General features: G+C 44.7%; 1 protein-coding gene across 1 annotated transcript in view; it reads left to right on the top strand.

The window, feature by feature from the left end:
• Positions 1-14,912, top strand: part of LOC142919848 (hydroxylysine kinase-like) — a 29,663-nt gene extending 14,751 nt beyond the window's left edge. The window contains exons 3-6 of the mRNA XM_076062506.1: positions 3,358-3,685; positions 6,699-6,841; positions 13,259-13,439; positions 14,590-14,912. Coding sequence (XP_075918621.1) covers positions 3,358-3,685; positions 6,699-6,841; positions 13,259-13,439; positions 14,590-14,912 — 975 coding nt within the window. The remainder of the gene's footprint in view (positions 1-3,357; positions 3,686-6,698; positions 6,842-13,258; positions 13,440-14,589) is intronic.
• The last annotated feature ends 5,784 nt before the right edge of the window (positions 14,913-20,696 follow it).

Below are 20,696 nucleotides of genomic sequence, written 5' to 3'. Positions count from 1 at the left end.
GGTTAGCGCACTGTGTGTGTAGTGGGGAGCGGTGGTGCAGTGGTTAGCGCACTGTGTGTGTGTGGGGAGCGGTGGTGCAGTGGTTGGCGCACTGTGTGTGTGTGGGGAGCGGTGGTGCAGTGGTTAGCGCACCGTGTGTGTGTGGGGAGCGGTGGTGCAGTGGTTAGCGCACTGTGTGTGTAGTGGGGAGCGGTGGTGCAGTGGTTAGCGCACTGTGTGTGTGTGGGGAGCGGTGGTGCAGTGGTTAGCGCACTGTGTGTGTGTGGGGAGCGGTGGTGCAGTGGTTAACGCACTGTGTGTGTGTGGGGAGCGGTGGTGCAGTGGTTAGCACACTGTGTGTATGTGGGGAGCGGTGGTGCAGTGTTTAGCGCACCGTGTGTGTGGGGAGCGGTGGTACAGTGGTTAGCGCACTTTGTGAGTGAGTGTGGGGAGCGGTGGTGCAGTGGTTAGCACACTGCGTGTGTGTGGGGAGCGGTGGTGCAGTGGTTAGCACACTGTGTGTGTGTGGAGCGGTGGTGCAGTGGTTAGCGCACTGCGTGTGTGTGGGGTGCGGTGGTGCAGTGGTTAGTGCACTGTGTGAGTGAGTGTGGGGAGCGGTGGTGCAGTGGTTAGCACACTGTGTGTGTGTGGGGAGCGGTGGTGCAGTGGTTAGCTCACTGTGTGAGTGTGTGTTGAGTTTGTGTGCGTTGGGGTGGTAGCTGTGAACACAGTGGGGACTGTGGTTAGTAGTGAGTAGTACATTATTATACAGCAGTGCCTTAAACTTGTTATTAGAGTCAAGTATAACGTTGCAATGACTATTGTTTGCTAAACATAACTTAACATTTTTAATGACTGAGTTGAGTTTATGCGTGCGCTGGGGTGGTAGCTGTGAACACAGTGGGGACTGTCTGTGTACTCAGTAGTGAGTAGTTCATTATTATACAGCAGTGCATCTCATACACACACACACATCTCATACACACACACATCTCATACACACACACATCTCATACACACACACGCATCTCATACACACACACACATCTCATACACACACACACACATCTCATACACACATGCATCTCATACACACACACACATCTCATACACACACACGCATCTCATACACACACACACTCGCATGCATCTCATACACACACACAAAGACAAAGACCCCCGTATAGCCTCAACAGACTCGGGGCAATGGCTGGGAGCCAACACCTATGAAGGCCGGCCCAGCACACGATGGGGTGGGTGGCCAAACACCACGCCCGGCCGCATTTGTCTCCCAAGTGGCGATGTTCACACCCTGCACCAAGTACTCATTTAAGGCTGAGTTGACTTCAAAGACGGAAACAGGAATACTTCTTCACAATTATGGCAAATCGCCTGATGAAGCTGGTTGTAATAATCAGTGAAACGTCATACTCTAATGGTAAATGTTCTGGGTTTACTATCCAATACACCAGTGTGCTGAAGCAGTAACTAATTGGCACGTTTTGTTTACGTGAAATATGCTCTGACTTTAACATAGCTATTTCTGTGACCAGTTACAAGCTAATCACTCAGCTATTTCAATGCTAAATTCTATGCTAATTCCTTTGTCAAGGGGTACCTCTGCAGATGTGTATACTTTAACTTAGCTATTTCAATGAGCCATTTCAATGCTAAATTATATGCGAATTCCTTTGTCAAGGCGCTTTGTGTTTTTCTTCTCACACAGCTTAAAGGTCGTGATCTAAGCGTGGCTTCTCTCACTCCAGCGCTGTCCTCCAGACAGTCTCGTCCCTTCACCTGATGAAGGCCGCTTGTGTTGTGGCCGAAACGTCGTGATTTTTTGTTATTTTATTTTCACCTACGTGACTTTACCCAATAGAACCAAAGAGTATATTTTATACTTTTTGCATTGTTTACAGTCTGGAAGCTACCCACATGGGAAATTTAAAGTTGTTGCATGTCGGGAAGTATGCTAAACATTTCGAACAGACACACATAATCACAAATTTCCCTTTTATATATACAGACGAAGGGGTGGGTGACAGCACCACGCCCGGCCGCCTTTGTGTCCCCAGTGGCGATGTTCACACACCACAGCAATTACTCGTTTTAGGCTGAGTCGATCTAGGGGAGGCCCAGGAGCGGTTGAAATAATCGTCACCGGTGGTGGCAGTGAGCGGGAATTGAACTCGGGTTGCCGGGTTCGTAGCGCAGTGCGCTAACCACTACACTAATTCGTTACGCTTCCACATGCGTGGATCACGTGACAGATTTGACGTCACAGCTCACTTGCCGTGCAAAAAAATGCATTATTGAGCTCCCCCCCCCCCTCCTCCCCCCAGAAAAAACACAAAAGTGTATTTTAATATTTTTTGCGTGGTGTACAGTCTGGAAAGTACCCACATGGCAAATTTCAAGTTTGTTGCATGTCGGGAAGTACGCTAAACATTTTTAACAGACACACATAATCACAACTTTGCCTTTTACATATGTATGGAGATAATTTCGGCCAGGGCTGCCCTGTGTCAGCGACTCTGAAAAACCTGCTGACACCCGGCACACCACGTCCCGTGTGTACCTTTCGCTATCGCCGTGGCTACCGGGGCTGTGCTGCCCACTCCACTTCGCACCAGCGACCCGGAAAATATTCAGTGACAGATTAAGCCCTGATTATTATTCACACAATTACACATCCAGTGGAATTTGAACACGTGATTTTGTGCTTACGGGACAAGGTGTTTACTCGGTGGGCCATAGCTGCAGCTCCCCAATGCTGCATAAACCCATGGTTCTTGTTATAATTCCAGTTACAGTAATGCTACTTTATCAGGCACTGGCTGTATTTCCACTGAAATACACAAGGAGAATTCTCTGTTATTACGAATCTTATATCTGACATGTTTAAGTGGTGCTTTTCTGTTCGGTGAAATGTGTTGCTATTAAATGTGATGCGAGCAAAGAGACGTGTTTATTGATCGCTGATCGATCGATTGACTTCATGGCCAAGCGGTAGCGCGTTGCAGATGTTTGTGGTACGAGTCCCACGACCGCCCCGGTTAACGCTGTGGGTGTATGAACTGTAAATATTGCGCACTGTCTGCTTCACAGTCGGATGCTAAAGATCTCGGAGATGTAATTTAAATAAGTAGTATGCCACGTGTGTCGGCACAACTCTGTAAATGCGACAACTACTGTGGGCTGTCCGTGAAGCGTAGCGCCTCCAGGGTGTAGCCTCGTGTGTACTCTGAGCTTGTTTCGCACCGTACGTAGCCAACCGTGCTCATCGGAGGCGCCTTGCGCTGCACGAATGGAGCGAACGCCAACGTGCACTCGCAAAACCCAAAAGCTTTTTGATTGCCCTCGTTTTGTCCGTTGAAGACGATGCAAGCCGCGCCGCAGGACGATGGCCGCGAGCACGAGAAGCCGTGCCTCAGCGAGTCCCGCGCGGCGGAGCTGGTGGAGCGCCTCTACGGGGTGAGCGTGGCGGGGGTGAGCCCGCTGGCGAGCTACGTCGACCAGAACTACCGCGTGCTGGCGCGCGACGGTCGCCAGTTCGTGCTCAAGGTCACCAACACGTGGGACAGCCAGCGGCCGCAGATGCTCGAGGTGCAGATGGCTATGATGAGGTTCCTGCGGGAGAGGGGCTTCCCCATGCAGGAGGTGGTGGACAACGTCAGCGGGAAGATCATGTCGCTCGAGAGCATCGGTGAGCTGCGCCTGCGTGGGTCCCGGGAGCAGAGACATTGGAGAAGAGATGTACATAATACTAAATCTTGTTCTACTTGATGTGCGTCTCCATCTCCCTTTGTCTCCCCCTACATGCTAAGGCCTCGGCACAGAGACCCTATCTCTCTGTGCTCCGTACGTTGTGTCTCTCTTTGTGTCTCTGTGTGAACTCCCTTCTACTTAGGTGTCTGTATATATATCTGCGGTTCTATGTTTCCTCTCTCTCTCTTAAATTTAGCTCTTCTATGCCTGATGATGATTGCTTGCGTTGCAATCGAAACGTCGTATGCTATTATGTAATTTTATTATTATTTCTTATTTCTACGTGACTTTACTGAAAAAAACCAAAGAGTCATTCCTGCAGTCACGAAAGTGACAAATCAAGTTTAATAGATGTACAGTGCAGTACAATTGATTTTGCTGCAACTGAACTCTGGCCCCCATAACATAGCACCACGCAGCAGCCTGTGATGCCTGTTTAATGCACGATTGTCACCCATAGAAGCCCTAATCCAGGCTCAACCTGCTTAGCTTTCAGATCTTATGATAGGGCACATTCCAGGTGATTTAGTCATAGGCTGATAGTAATCATACGAACACAGCATTGGTTTATACTTGCAAAGACAACGATCAATATCCGAGCATGAGGCGGTGGTATAATACTGGGTCGCACTCCACTGACGATAAGTGATGTAAAAGGATCATACTTTTTAGTTTTTGTGAGGTTGGTGGATGTAACGCACTGCTTGTTGGTACTGGCCCAAGGTCCACATTGTGATATTTTGTAAATTCTTCATATATATTAAAAAAACAATGTTTGGTGTGTGGGATGAAACTGGAATGACTGCTCACAGCAAAGCCACACGGACGAGACGATAACATCTGTGGTGAGAGATCAGAAGCACACTTGCTGTTTTCTCATCTACTGACCTGCAGGTTGGTAGATATAATGTTTGTACAGTTCACCGACGCCGCCATTCGCCAACTGCACAGTGTGTTCCACCTCCCCACACCTCCGATGAGCACGGTTGGCTACGTACGTATGGTGCGAAAGAATTTCAACATACTTACAAAACCTAAATCGTAATTTTTGTTTCTGCTTATCTTCCCACGAGACCCTGAGAAGCAAACGTCAAACTCTTTGCATCGAGTTCCGGATTGGCTGACAAGGGGAACACGTCAAACCAAAACCATGTATTACATGAACAAGCATAGACGGGAAAGATATGTCACAAGCGATATATTGTAGAGATATGAGAGAGATTTATTCATGATAAAGGTTTTTGGGTGAGATCGCGTTATTTATAAATGTGTCATAACCCTCCACCACCCGACATAGCCAAACAGTAAAAAAATGTGTCACGTTGACAACAGACAAAATAGTTCACTACTTTAGCCCACCGGTGTGATGAAGAGTGAATCCACAACATTTACAATATTTGAATACGACGTTTCGCTGGTAATTACATCCAGCATCATCAGGCAATTCGCCAGAATGGTGAAGCCCTCACTTGCTCCTGGTCTTAAATAGAGCAGCAGGGTCATGTCATCATTTAACTCATTCAGAGAGAGATTTAATCAGAAATATGATATTTATATGGAAGAGATAGGAGAAAGATCTATCCGCAAGAGGAGAGATTTAGAGAAATGCAAACATGTCGATACAGAGCTTATCTCTCCCCCACACCCACTTCGACCTCCTGCATCGCATCACTTCTATTAATATTATTATTATTGTAATCATCATCGTTACACTTGTTTTCACAGCAGAGCCTCACTGAATATCGGGAGGGTCTTGTCAAACTTTTCAGTTGGGGGGCGGGCGTGGGGGCGACGGTTGTCGTGTGTAATTTCAAGTGAGTATTGCTGACTGAGACATGTACTTAATTAGTTCCTGTAAGGCGTGGCGGGATAGTTGTCCTGTAGACCAGAATGAATTAATTTTGGTGGTTCGGGCTTGGCCCACGTGCTATTGTTGGGACAACACTGGGCTGCTAAACATTTGTAAAGCAAAGTGCTTCATAGCTCATCAGATTCCTCCAGTAAAAGTACATATTCTGATTACAATGCCTGGGCTAGCAGCGCTCCTTTAAACCCAGGCTCGGGGTTCATCGCGTGAGCTGACATCACCGCCCAACGCCGTGTTTGGAATGCGTAGATCACGGAAAGCCGCTGACCCTTATATTTACGTGATGGAACGAGCGATAAAAGTCGCCTCCTGATGCAGATGGGCCCCCATTCACCCTGCTCCTAAGTAATTTGCTCAAGCTGAACCCAGGGAATTCAGCTAGACTCGTGTGCTGACGTATCCATTCTGGCCCGAACCTGGGCGAATTGCCCGCGGTTCCGGTCAGCGTGCGCTAAGGCACGAGGGTTGCATGCCACGTTGCAACTTTGGCCGATGCCTTACGCATGGGTGTGGCGAGGTATTATTCCTCTCAAATGCTTTATTTAGCTATAGCGGTTTAGACAACAAGGCCATATAGGAATGCGAATTTCGGAATGCGTTCGTGTTATTAATTTCTGCGTTAATAGTACCGTGAAAGAAAGTCATGAGAAAAAAATCACTCCAATTTACTATTTTTTGGGGGGGGGGGGGGGGGGGGAACAGAAATACTCGATTCAAGTTGCTTGAGAGATTGGCGTTTTAAAGACTACACGAATTTTATGTGCGTTATATATCGGACTTGGCACGTTCATTATTGTTATTAACCATTTAATGCTGAGCAGCAAATTGTCGCTTAATTTCCTAAAAAAAGAATAGTAGCCTTGGCTATCAGTTGAGCAATTCATAAGAGACCCTGTGTAGTATAGCACGTGGGTAATGAACACAGGGCGCAAAGTGGTGAGTTGACACTTTGGCCAGACCTTGGAGGTTCCGATATCAGCTTCCGAACAGCTTTTTATGTTCCAGCAAAAGGAAGCGACGGTGAGATTTCACTAACCGTGGTGACCTCTTGACCTCGGTGGCGACTCCTGCTGTGAATTCTCAGACTGCGGCGAAGGAGAGAAGGAGTTCAACGTGCGGCTGCTCACGAACCTGCCCGGCGTGCTGCTGTCCAGGGTGCTGGCGGATGGCAGCCTGTACTACCAGGTGGGCAAGCTGGCAGCGAGCATCCACCAAGCCCTGCAGCAGGTACGAGCGCACGAGCGCCTCTTGACAGGTGACGTGAGACTGCAGGGATTCATATTCTTGTTGCTTTCGGTAAAGTCACCACGTAGAGGGGGAAACAATAAAATAATAAAAAATATAAAACAATAAAATTCTCACGACGTTTCGACTGCAACACAAGCAATCGTCATCAGGTGTGAAAACCACAACAAGGAAATTTGAAAAAAAAAATTATTGCTGTGGTTTTCACACCTGATGATGATTGCTTGTGTTGCAGTCGAAACGTGAAAATTCTATTGTTTTATATTTGTTTTATTTTATTGTTTCCCTTCTACGTGACTTTACCGAAAGAAACAAGAATATGAGAATATTCGCCAAAGTAAAAAGCCAAAAAAGAAATAACTCGCAAATTACTTCATTGGGAAATGCGGAGCGATAGTTTCCCCAACCCCTTACTGCGACAATCTTAAAAAAAAACTCTTGAGTTTCGGCGAGCCTTTTCTCTCGGTAAGCAAGTGTAATGTGACGTAACGAGCCCACTCGCTCGGAACGTACGCAGCTGTTCATAATTAGCAACGTGAGAGTCCTTCCAAGTGATCGAATGGCTGGTTTTCAAGCGGCGTATTTTTGGTTTAACATGTAGGCTTTCGAGACCAATATTATTCATAATAAAGGTTTTTGGGTTAGATCGCGTTTATTTATAAATGTGTCGTAACCCTCCACTACCCGACACGGCCAATCAGCAAAAAAAGTGTCACGTTGACAAAAAGACAAATAATTCACTACTTTAGCCCACCGGTGTGTTGAAGAGTGAATCCACATTTACAGTTTGAGTACGACGTTTCACTGGTAATTACATCCAGCATCATCGGGCAATTCTCCAGAATGGTAAAGCCCTCGCTTGCTCCCGGTTTTATATAGAGCAGCAGGGTGACGTCATCACTTAACTCATATCAGCTTCAGTGATTAGAGGCGGAGGGGGGGGTATTGTAATTATATAATCGATTAGTAATCAGTCATTGGTTATGATTAGTAATGAGTTGTAGATTAGTAATTCTTTCAATCAAAATGTAATGTGTATTATTTAATAATATGCTTCCAGGCCGCACTAAGCCTGTAGCTGTCAGAGCGATTAAAGTTATTCTTGTTCCTCTCAATTTCAATGGATTCTCAAATTAGTCTTTGCCAGTAATAATTAGTTTTACACACCACTGCAACGTTGTCAAAATCAATTCAGTGTCCTTGTTGACAAGCATGTTCTGCCACTGCCGACAGTTGTGTTTGAGATAATTTAATATTTCTCTGATGTTCTTTTAGTCTTACGCTGATGTTACGTCCCGTCTGTCCAATGTAGCAGCTGCCACATAAACAATGAATCCGATATACACCTTCTGTTGATAATTTAGGTAATGCGTCTTTAGTCCCAGATGCTAGTTTTTTTTATTTTGTGTACTGTACCAAATCTTGCTTTTGCAAAACACGGGCTAATTTGTCAGTTACTCCCGAGATATATGGAATTTTTATTGTTTTAACAATCTGGTCGCTTTCAGCAGTATTGCTTTGCAATCGTGATTTGGCATTCAGTGCTCTGTTAATTTGAGCATTATTGTAGCCATTCTGTCGTAGTGCGTCTTTAACGTGGTTAACCTCTCTCACTAGACTCTCACCATCTGACACTGTTTTAGCCCGATGTATGAGCGTCTTGATAAGAGAGGATTTCTGAGCTGGATGATGATGTGATTCTGCATTCAGATAGGTATCAGTGTGCGTTTGCTTTCTGTAAACGCTGTGTGTTATTTTACCGTTTAGGCCATGTCCAAGCAAAATATCTAGGAATGGGAGTGTGTTATTCACCTCCATTTCCATGGTGAATTGGATGGCCGGGTTTTGTGCATTGAGATGATTTAGAAAATCATTCAGTGTATCTTTAGCATGTGGCCAGACAACCAAAGTGTCACCCACATATCTAAACCAAAAGGATGGTTTTAATGTGCTCGAGGCAAGTGCTCTTATTTCAAAGTTTTCCATGTACAAATTTGCTGTAGCAGGGGATAAAGAAGAACCCATTGCTGCTCATTCCTTTTGTTTAAAGAAATTCCCTCTCCATAAGAAGTAAGTGTTATTTAAACAATGGCCAGCAAGTTTCGGAATATCTTTTGGTAAACCGGTATTCTTTACTAGTGTATCAAGTAATTTAAGCGATTCGTCCACTGGAACCTTAGTGAATAGAGAAATCACATCAAAACTTACCAGAATATCATCAGGAGTAAGTTTAATATCTTTAAGCACATTCACAAGATGTTCTGAATTTTTTTTTTATGAATGAAGATGTCCTACCGATGTAGGGCTGTATTTGTTGGGTTATATATTTTGCTAATTGATATGTGGCAGAGCCAATTGTACTGACTATGGGTCGTAATGGGATGCCGATTTTATGAATCTTTGGTAGCCCATAGATTCTAGGTGGTTTTGAGGCCCTTGGCTTAATTTGGTATTGCTCATTTTTAGGGATTAATGAATTTGCAATTATTGCAGTGGTCTTACGTTCTAAAGTATTAGTTGGATCTCGTTTAATTTTAATGTAGGTACTTTCCTCTAGTAAATTTCTAATTTTATTATCATAATCGGCTCGTGACATCACTACAGTAGTGCGGCCTTTATCAGCTGCTAGGATTTGGATATCCTTGTTTACACGCAGCTCTCTTAAGGCTTTTGCCTCGTTAGAGCTAATATTTACTTTTGGAACTTTGCTATTCTCAATTATTTTAGCAATCTCATGTCTAGTCATCTCTGCCTCATTATGTGGAAGGAGTCTAACTGCTGATTCTACCTCAGCAATTATCTCATCCACTGGAATTGTGTGTGGGGTAACGGCAAAGTTAAGGCCTTTAGAAAGGATAGAGACCATGTCACCGGTTAATACAGTGTTAGTCAAGTTCAGTACGGTTTTGTTTTTAAATTTTTGGTTTTCAGTAGGGATTTGTTTATTATGTAGTCTAGAAAATGTATTAATTTGGTTAGTTTTTGTTAGTTTAAACACATTATGAGCCGATTGTTGTGTTATGTTATCGATTATATTCCAATAATGCATAGATACACTATTGCTTATATCTAAGTGTAACTGCTTTAGCGATTCCGAAAAGTAAGATAATTCACTCCTATTGTGCTGTATTCTCTCTATTAATAATAATTCGCTAGCTTTGTGTAGTATTTGGTTAGCTTTAGAAGACTTTATGTGATGTGTTATTTTATCTGCGTTTGGTATTACCTTTGAATCTCTGCACCTTTTGAGGAACGCCAGTGAAGATATCAATTTCATCCGCTTAATGCGGAGCTTCTCCAATTTTCTGGTTTTAAGAAAAGTATCCTCCCCATAGAAGTTAGTCAGTTTAACATGTAGGCTTTCGCGACCAATATTATTCATAATAAAGGTTTTTGGGTTAGATCGCGTTTATTTATAAATGTGTCGTAACCCTCCACCACCCGACACGGCCAATCAGCAAAAAAAGTGTCACGTTGACAAAAAGACAAATAATTCACTACTTTAGCCCACCGGTGTGTTGAAGAGTGAATCCACATTTACAGTTTGAGCACGACGTTTCGCTGGTAAATACATCCAGCATCATCGGGCAATTCGCCAGAATGGTAAAGCCCTCGCTTGCTCCCGGTTTTATATAGAGCAGCAGGGTGACGTCATCACTTAACTCATATCAGGTGCAGTGATTAGAGGCGGAGGGGGGGGTATTGTAATTATATAATCGATTAGTAATCAGTCATTGGTTATGATTAGTAATGAGTTGTAGATTAGTAATTCTTTAAATCAAAATGTAATGTGTATTATTTAATAATACGCTTCCAGGCCGCACTAAGCCTGTAGCTGTCAGAGCGATTAAAGTTATTCTTGTTCCTCTCAATTTCAATGGATTCTCTAATTAGTCTTTGCCAGTAATAATTAGTTTTACACACCACTGCAACATTGTCAAAATCATTTGACTGTCCTTGTTGACAAGCATGTTCTGCCACTGCCGACAGTTGTGTTTGAGATAATTTAATATTTCTCTGATGTTCTTTTAGTCTTACGCTGATGTTACATCTCATCTGTCCAATGTAGCAGCTGCCACATAAACAATTAATCCGATATACACCTTCTGTTGATAATTTAGGTAATGCGTCTTTAGTGCAAGATACTAGTTTTGGAATTTTGTGTACTGTACCAAATCTTACTGTAATGTTTTGCTTTTGCAAAACACGGGCTAATTTGTCAGTTACTCCTGAGATATATGGAATTTTTATTGTTTTAACAATCTGGTCGCTTTCAGCAGTATTGCTTTGCGATCTTGATTTGGCATTCAGTGCTCTGTTAATTTGAGCATTATTGTAGTCATTCTGTCGTAGTGCGTCTTTAACGTGTTTAATCTCTCTCACTAGACTCTCACCATCTGACACTGTTTTAGCCCGATGTATAAAATAACACAGCGTTTACAGAAATCAAATGCACACTGATGCCTATCTGAATGCAGAATCACATCATCATCCAGCTCAGAAATCCTCTCTTATCAAGATGCTCATACATCGGGCTAAAACAGTGTCAGATGGTGAGAGTCTAGTGAGAGAGATTAAACACGTTAAAGACGCACTACGACAGAATGGCTACAATAATGCTCAAATTAACAGAGCACTAAATGCCAAATCACGATTGCAAAGCAATACTGCTGAAAGCGACCAGATTGTTAAAACAATAAAAATTCCATATATCTCAGGAGTAACTGACAAATTAGCCCGTGTTTTGCAAAAGCAAAACATTACAGTAAGATTTGGTACAGTACACAAAATTCAAAAACTAGTATCTTGCACTAAAGACGCATTACCTAACTATCAACAGAAGGTGTATATCGGATTAATTGTTTATGTGGCAGCTGCTACATTGGGCAGACGGGACGTAACATCAGCGTAAGACTAAAAGAACATCAGAGAAATATTAAATTATCTCAAACACAACTGTCGGCAGTGGCAGAACATGCTTGTCAACAAGGACACTCAATTGATTTTGACAATGTTGCAGTGGTGTGTAAAACTAATTATTACTGGCAAAGACTAATTAGAGAATCCATTGAAATTGAGAGGAACAAGAATAACTTTAATCGCTCTGACAGCTACAGGCTTAGTGCGGCCTGGAAGCGTATTATTAAATAATACACATTACATTTTGATTTAAAGAATTACTAATCTACAACTCATTACTAATCATAACCAATGACTGATTACTAATCGATTATATAATTACAATACCCCCCCCTCCGCCTCTAATCACTGCACCTGATATGAGTTAAGTGATGACGTCACCCTGCTGCTCTATATAAAACCGGGAGCAAGCAAGGGCTTTACCATTCTGGCTAATTGCCCGATGATGCTGGATGTATTTACCAGCGAAACGTCGTACTCAAACTGTAAATGTGGATTCACTCTTCAACACACCGGTGGGCTAAAGTAGTGAATTATTTGTCTTTTTGTCAACGTGACACTTTTTTTTGCTGATTGGCCGTGTCGGGTGGTGGAGGGTTACGACACATTTATAAATAAACGTGATCTAACCCAAAAACCTTTATTATGAACAACGTATTTTTGTTGTTTCCCCCCCAAATTTTATTCCAAGCGTCGGGGTGGAGCGGTGGCGCAGTTGTGCGCACACTGCGCTACGAACCCGGCCACCTGAGTTTTATTTCCGGCCACGGCTAACATTCGTGGCAAGTGATATCTGAACCAGTCCTGCCCCCCCCCCACCCCCCCTTGTCCTCTATCCTTCACCAACCTACACTGACCAGTTTGGCGAAGTATGGTCAAACACCCTACATGACCAACACTGAATACGGCAGTGCCTTGATAAGGGCTGTATGAGTTGTGCTAATTGGTGCCATGTCATGAGATGGAAAAAAACATCTCATTCTGTGCATCACCTCTGGTTAGAGAATGGCCCACAGAAGGTGATCTCACAAAACTACTTCTCAGATCCATTCAAGTGTCCTGTTATTCACAAATACCAATCAAACATTTGCTAGCCGCACGCAGGACTTGGGCAGCCCCACCCTCAGCTGCATAATAAGTCTAGATTTTTAGCTTTCGTGACTGCAAGGATTCATACTCTTTGGTTTTTTCGGTAAAGTCACGTAGGTAAAACTATAAAATGATAGAATGAAAAAAAATGTAGTTGTTTTTTCATTTATTCTTTTATTTTATAGTTTTACCTACGTGACTTTACCGAAAAAAACCGAAGAGAAAATAATAAGTCAAGGAGAACATCTTTTCTGAATCGAAGACTATCCTTTGCTAGCTTGACGTTTTGCTGCCTTTAACTTACATGTGTACTCAACTGGCCAATGCTATGTTAATCTCGTATTGCATTTTTTGTCATCTTACCGCCTTCGTTTTTAAACATCTGCATAGTTTGAGCACCCGTTCCTGCACTCCCTGCAACGAGACGATTTCATCTGGAACCTATCAAACACCCACCTGCTCGAGTCCTACCTCTTCACTCTGGACGGCGACCCCAACCAGGGTCTGGTCAGGGAGGTCATCGCCAAGTTCCGCGAGGAGATCCAACCCAACCTGCACAAGTTTACCAGATGTACGCTCGCCTCGCAGCTTCACCCGGGACGTAGCTCCATGCCTCAGGGGGCGAGGGGCGCTTCAGGCCACCGACGAGGCCTTGAAGCCACGACGGGTGCCGCGTACGTGTGTACGTTGAACTTCTTTTGCACCGTACGTAGCCAACCGTGCTAATCGGAGGTGCGGGGGAAGGACAACAAACTAAACACAAAAAATCAGTTCAAAAATAAATTAGTGTTCAATCTAGGTTTAAAAGTGCATAGCTCCAGTGCCTTCCTAATATCGGAAAGAAGAGCTTTTCAGACGGCCGCAGAAGTGCATCTGAAAGCGCGCGATGCGGTGACCGTCTTTGTTTGTTCGATGGTTAGCCAAAAGCCGCTGCGAGGATCACCCGAGTTCGCATGATGGTTTATGCTGCTTGACGAGATCAGCAAGGTATTGTGATTCATTTGTGGCAAGCATTTTCTTTGCAATGTGCTTTACGTGATTACTTTTACCCAGCATACACAGATGCATTACAAGGCATGCATGTAATGGGGAACACTCGCACAGACACTGATCACAGGTGAAATCAAATGACAGGGTTATTACATTCAGACGCTACTGTATATAAATCATTATTGTAATTTCTACCAAATCATTTTTCAATGCATGCTAAATTGTGTTCAACAGTTTTTGTTACACATATACTCTTAATAATAATGTACAGCCCTTTGTCAATGCACTATCTGGACGAAGGCTTTCCAGGCTGTGTAGGGTCATGGGGGTTGTTTTGCCACCTTCACCATGCTGGTCGGTGAGGATGTAGGTAGGATCCCAGGACTGGTTCAGATATCAGTGATGTTCTCCATGGCCGGGAATCAAGGGCTCGTGATGCGGTGTGCATACCACTACACACCGCTCCATATCTCGCCCCCGTGCAGAGTTGTACGACGCTGGTGGGTTATTGTAATTCTGTGCCTTTGAAGGCAGGAGAAGAAGTTGGTGATTCACTGAGACTCTGCGGGGGCCATTCTTAGACTCGCACACGCGGCTTGCGCAACCCCAATCGTGCGGCCGGAATAAAAACGTCACGGGCACGAACGATGACGACGGCGACGAGGGGAGGACGGTCAACAATAAAAGACAACGGACGAAATCAAATTCGACGTTTTCCCCCCTCGCCGCAGGCATAATCCACGGTGACTTCAATGACGACAACATCCTGGTGCAGGAGGTGGCCGCAGGAAGCGAGCAGCAGCAGCAGCAGCAGCAGCAGGGGCCCAAGTCGGCGGAGGGAGCGCCGCGGCACCGCGTCTCTGGCATTGTGGACCTCAACTCGATGATGTTCGGCTACCACGTGTACGACCTGGCCATAGCCATCATGTACATGATGGTGGAGAGCGGCGAGGCGATGGAGGCCGGGGGTCACGTCCTGGCCGGCTACGAGAGCGTGCAGGCCCTCACCGAGGACGAGAGGAGGGCCGTTTACTTCCTGGTGACGTGCAGGTAAGAGCGGAGGGGGGCCGGGGCAGTTCGGGTCGGGTCTGCCCGGATCGCCGTTGGCCGCATCGGGAAACGTTGGCTTCAAAAACCTGTGGCGGTTGCGTAACGAGAATTAATCCAGGTCTGGCGAGAATCCGATAAACTCGATGATTGTGCGGCAAAAAAAAAGTGCTTTATTTTCTTTGGTTCTTTCGGTAAAGTCACGTAGAATGAGAATAAAATAATAAATTGATAAAATAACAATAATATTCTCACGACGTTTCGGCCACAACACAAGCGGCCTTCATCAGGTGAAGGGACGAGACTGTCTGGTAGGACAGTCCAAAGAAGATGAATCATTGCAGTCACGAAAGCTTTAAATCGAAACGTGCTTTATTATTTATTTAAAGCTCTTCATCAGACCAATGATGAATGAAGGTCTTGCCAATGCCATGTCGATCATCGCGGTAGTTGACCATACTTCACCATGCTGGTTAATGTGTGTTGGTGAACGGGGGGGATCAGTAACAGTTAAGACATAATAATGCTGATTACCATGATGTTGCTAACAGCACTTTTACGGATGCTGCTGATGACGGTGATGATGATTATAGAAAAGACACTCATAGCGATGTTGTTTACGATCATGTTGCTGATCACACTGCTGCTGCTGCTGGAGACGAGGAAGATGAAGACAGCGACTTTCCTTCTGCTGGCACTTCTGCTGCTGACCACGAGACTTGATCCAACTATGGATGCAATTCCTGGACGCTAAAATCCCAGCCGATCAACAAGTCGGCAGCAAAAACCCTCTTGAATAACAAACGATATTAACCGTCACGACAGCAACGGCGACAACAACAACATGGTCTACTTTTCCCCGCAGGTTCTGCCAGTCGCTGGTCATGGCCCGCTACACGATCCTGCGATACCCGCAGAACGCCGACTACCTGCTGATAACGGCGCGCACCGGCTGGGTGAAGCTACGCGAGCTCTGGACCAGGGGCCTGGAGGACATGCAGAGGCTGTGGTCCGATATTGCGGCACGGTACAGAAACTAGAACCGCGGTGGAAATCGAGACGGACGGCGAGGAGAGAGAAGGGGGAGTTTGGGGTCGGGGGGGGCCCACCGTGAGACACGTCCTCCCACTCGCCCCACCGGTACCTCCCGAGGCTTCGCAAGGAACCGGTTTCAACTTGAACGTGGCGCCGTTGGTTTTGGACACGTGCGATCTTTGAATACGGAATCTGAAAAATGTGAATTGCTCATGCCAGGCACTTAATGCATAGGGGAGGTTTTTCGTAGCTTCAGGTTAGGAACGTATTGTTGCTGCATCCAGCGCTGTTGACAAAACGGCATTCACATGCGCATCCGTGGGTGATAATAATAATAATACTGTCAGAATATTTTTTTCCCGTTCATTTACTCAGGAAATCCTGACTGTTTCTGAGATTTTGTATTCATGAAGTTCCAGCGTTCAGATGTTCGACCAATTCCTTTGTAGCTTGTTTGGCTCGTGAGAGGAAACCGGAGTAACTCGGAGATTACCTGTGCATACGAAAGGTGGTGGGGGGGGGGTAACACTCGACAACTGCATAGATGTTTTATATTTTTATTATTTTATTGTTTCCCTGCTACGTGACTTTACAGAAAGAACCAAGAATATAAAAAGCGTCACCGTACACCGACATCTGTTGGCCAACTTGCAGCGCAAGGCATAAAACGTCTGCTTTTCCCAGACAGTCTTCAAATTAAGCACTAAACCCAGGCTCTTCCCCGGTTGAGCTTCAAAGATCTGACGAGATTTGGTGCATTCTGGGTTAATTTTGTTATTTTGTGAGTTGCAGTTGCATTCAGATATTTTTGTTAATCTAAACTACAGTTGACCTTAGAACCCTCAGACACGGGCGTGGGGAGTCCTGGCCTCGTGAAAGATCAGTCGACTTTCTTGCGTTGCCATGACCTTCCACTCGGCGGACTTTGGGAACGGTAGTGTGGTGGGGGTGGTGGGTGTTTGATGATTTTGCTGTAAAGGTTTCCTCTACAAAAGTGGGACACTCCTGGGTTTTGCCACCAAGTACTAAGTCATGTTTTGCAGAGGGGTCAAATACTTATTTCCCTCATTAAAATGCAAATCAATTTATAACATTTTTGACATGCGTTTTTCTGGATTTTTGTTGTTGTTATTCTGTCTCTCACTGTTCAAATAAACCTACCATGAAAATTATAGACTGATCATTTCTTTGTCAGTGGGCAAACGTACAAAATCAGCAGGGGATCAAATACTTTTTTCCCTCACTGTAAGTTCGATTACAGGGAATGACTATAACATGAATTGGAAGTGATATCTGGACCCCTTCAAACAAACCGCATTGACCAGTGTGGTGCAGTATGGTGAAGCAACCCATATAATATGGGGAAAGGCATCATCCAGCAGTGGATTGATCTGAGGCTGTGAAAATTGGCTAAGCCTCGAACGCAGATGCACCACGTATACACTGCCGCCTCCTGTCTTATGCCATTGCCGACGAGAATGTTGCGTTCTCATACTAAATTAAAACTATTTTTTATTTTACCAGGGCCCACTGAGCTATAAAGCTCTTTTTTTTAGAAGCGACCTGGCCACAAATGATAGCTCAACGAAGTGGCTTATCGTGTGAAAATTTCTAGCAGCCAAATACTCCAAACGCATGCTTCTGAATTGGGAGGGAAAAACCGGAGGACTCGGAGAAAAAGCCACACGATCAAGGGGAGAACATCCAAATATACAGCAGCAGGCGTCAGTCGAGATCGAACCAACGACCTCCTGTATACCAGGCGAGATAGTTAACATCTGGCCACTGTGCTTGCAGCCCATCTTACCCGAGTGAATGTGAGCTTGCATTCTGTGCTCTGGTAACCCGAAAGTACATCGCCAGTTTTTCAGGTCGCCCTATCCGATGAGAGCGATCAAACACGAAGCGCGATTCTCAGAGACAGCAATAATATAATCCCATTCCTCTAGAATTACTGTCAGCTGTGCCCCTATGATAGGAAAGGTTATGCCACTCTTCAGAGGTATGGGGTGCTCTCCTTTCCTTCTCACCTCATCTATGCCAACCGTGTCACGATGTATTTATTTCAATTGTGCCTCTCGTTCGCCAGTCTGATTCTTCAGCTTGTGTACGTCTTGTATCGAGTAGGTGGTGTGGCCAACACCACGCCAAAGGGGCCGTCCATAAATGACGTCACGCACCTGGGGGGGGGGGGTGTCAGACATTTGTGACGATGCGTGACGAGGGGGGGGGGTGATAAATGTGACGTCACATCAAAATGCGCAACTTTAAATAAATATAGACAACACGTTCCACTTAATTAAATAGACTTGTTAATAAATGTTTTCTCCTACAACATCAGAGTGCAGCGGCACAATAAATACGCACTACAATGACAATAGTTTAAAGCGATTTGAAGCATGTTTTATCTTTCGATTTAAAGCTTTCGTGACTGCAATGATTCATCTTCTTTGGTTCTTTCGGTAAAGTCACGTAGAATGAGAATAAAATAATAAATTGATAAAATAAAATAACACAATAATATTCTCACGACGTTTCGGCCACAACACAAGCGGCCTTCATCAGGTGAAGGGACGAGACTGTCTGGTAGGACAGCGCTGGAGTGCTGTCCTACCAGACCAAAGAAGATTTTTATCTTTTTTTTTGGGGGGGGGGGTCAGACATTTGTGACAATGACGAGGGGGGGGGGTCAAAAATCGTCCAAAATCGCGTGACGTCATTTATGGACGGCCCCAAAGCCGCTTTTGTCGCCCCAATGCTGACGTTGTATCCACAGCACACCAGGTACTCATTTAAGTCTGCGCCGACATAATTGAGGCCCAGGAAGTCACCGTTGTGACCACATACACACGCACGAACATTCGCCAATGCGTCATCATCGCCACTCTGATCACTTGGCGGCCGACGACAACGACGACGACGATGTCTGGGGCAGCTCTACCCGATGCAAGGATTCTGCCGACGGCTAAAGGCTCCTCCTCCCGTGCGCCTCTGGCGATGCCCCCCGAACAGCGCTGTGCCGAGATGGCTGCGTCAACGGCGGGCGCTGCGCGGCTCCCTGGCGTGTGCACCTGCAGGGACAGCTACTCGGGGCTTCGCTGCCACAAGCGTACGGCCACCATCTGCTGCTGCTGCTGCCGCCTCTCAAATCCCCGCCGTCAACTCTTCGTAGAGAGAAATTGGGGGGGGGGGGTATCCGATTGGGATTTCCTTGGCATTTTTCCCTCTAGTCCTCTGCATTCTCAAACTGAAGTTTGTGGGCCAGTCTTCCACGGTCCATTCGCATCTCCCATTAGTCGCCATTGAAGTGTTAATTGGACCATATCGCTGCATTGTATTGCAGGCTGCTGATTTTGTGGGAGTTGAAAAGTGGGCCGCAGAAAGGTGTATCTACTGGCTTTACGAAACACCTGTTGTAGCCTATAGTTACCTGTGTACTAGAGGACATCGAAAGAACTGGTTAACTCCTTGGCAGGTCGGTAAGCTGTACAATGTGGTTATTTATATAAGCATCGTGTCTATCTGTTGATTTGAGAGCTGGAATCGAGACATTCTTCCATATAAGCTGGTATGCTTGATTTGTCACATCGTGTTCCCTGAGATATCACAAATAGTGGCATCAAATGACTGCATCTAACAGAGAAATCCATTTTGATTTAAAGCTTTCGTGACTGGAGTAATTCATATTCTTAGTTCTTTTGGTAAAGTCACGTTGAAGGGAAACAATAAAATAATAAAATATATATAAAACAATAAAAATTCTCACGACGTTTCGACCATAACACAAACGGTCGTCATCAGGTGTGTCGGTTTGCATACATTTTTTTTTAAAAACGGTGTATTTATTTATTTATAAAAACGTTAGCGCCGTGCGTAGCGATTTGGCAGTTTATTTAGAAGGACTAGTCCATCTATCTTCTTTGGTTCTTTCGGTAAAGTCACGTAGAATGAGAATAAAATAATAAATTGATAAAATAAAATAACACAATAATATTCTCACGACGTTTCGGCCACAACACAAGCGGCCTTCATCAGGTGAAGGGGGCGAGACTGTCTGGTAGGACAGCGCTGGAGTGAGAGAGCCACGTTCAGATCACGGCTTTTAAGCTGTGTGAGAGGAACAAAGAGCCTTGACGAAGGAATTAGCATAAAATTTAGCATTGAAATGGCTGAATGATTAGCTTGTGACTGGTCACAGAAATAGCTATGTTAAAAGTTAAAGCATACACATCCGCAGAGGCACCCATTGTTAAAAGGAATTAGCATAGAATTTAGCATTGAAATAGCTAAATTAAGGCATACACATCCGCAGAGGCACCCCTTGATAATGGGATTAGCATAGAATTTAGCATTGAAATGGCTGAGTGATTCGCTTGTAACTGCTACAGAAATAGTTACGTTGAAGTCAGAGCATACACATTCACCGAGGCACTTAGTACAAATCAAACAGGAGAATTTAGCATTGAAATAACTAGGCGAATTTAGCATTGAAATAACTGGGTGATTTGCTAGTGACTGGTCACAGAAATGACTACACATCTGAGCTATTCACAGTACTATATAGTGAACCAATAAAAACTAAAATATAAATTACCTTCATGTTATCAATAAACTCTATATTCTCCAATCAGCTAAGCTACCAACCATAAGTCGTTATATATCACAATGCTATATGGTGAAAAAATGGGTGGATTCTTACCCTCAAATTTCCGTACCACGGATAGCTACGGGCCCCGTTCAGACGGACGAGTTCGTC

This window comes from Petromyzon marinus, unplaced genomic scaffold, assembly GCF_048934315.1.
Source record: "Petromyzon marinus isolate PM22_M1 ecotype Great Lakes invasive population unplaced genomic scaffold, UKy_Petmar_22M1.pri1.0 PM_G_Scaffold_64, whole genome shotgun sequence".
NCBI classification, from domain to species: Eukaryota; Metazoa; Chordata; class Hyperoartia; order Petromyzontiformes; family Petromyzontidae; genus Petromyzon; species Petromyzon marinus.
This window is presented reverse-complemented; position numbering and strand designations above follow the sequence as displayed.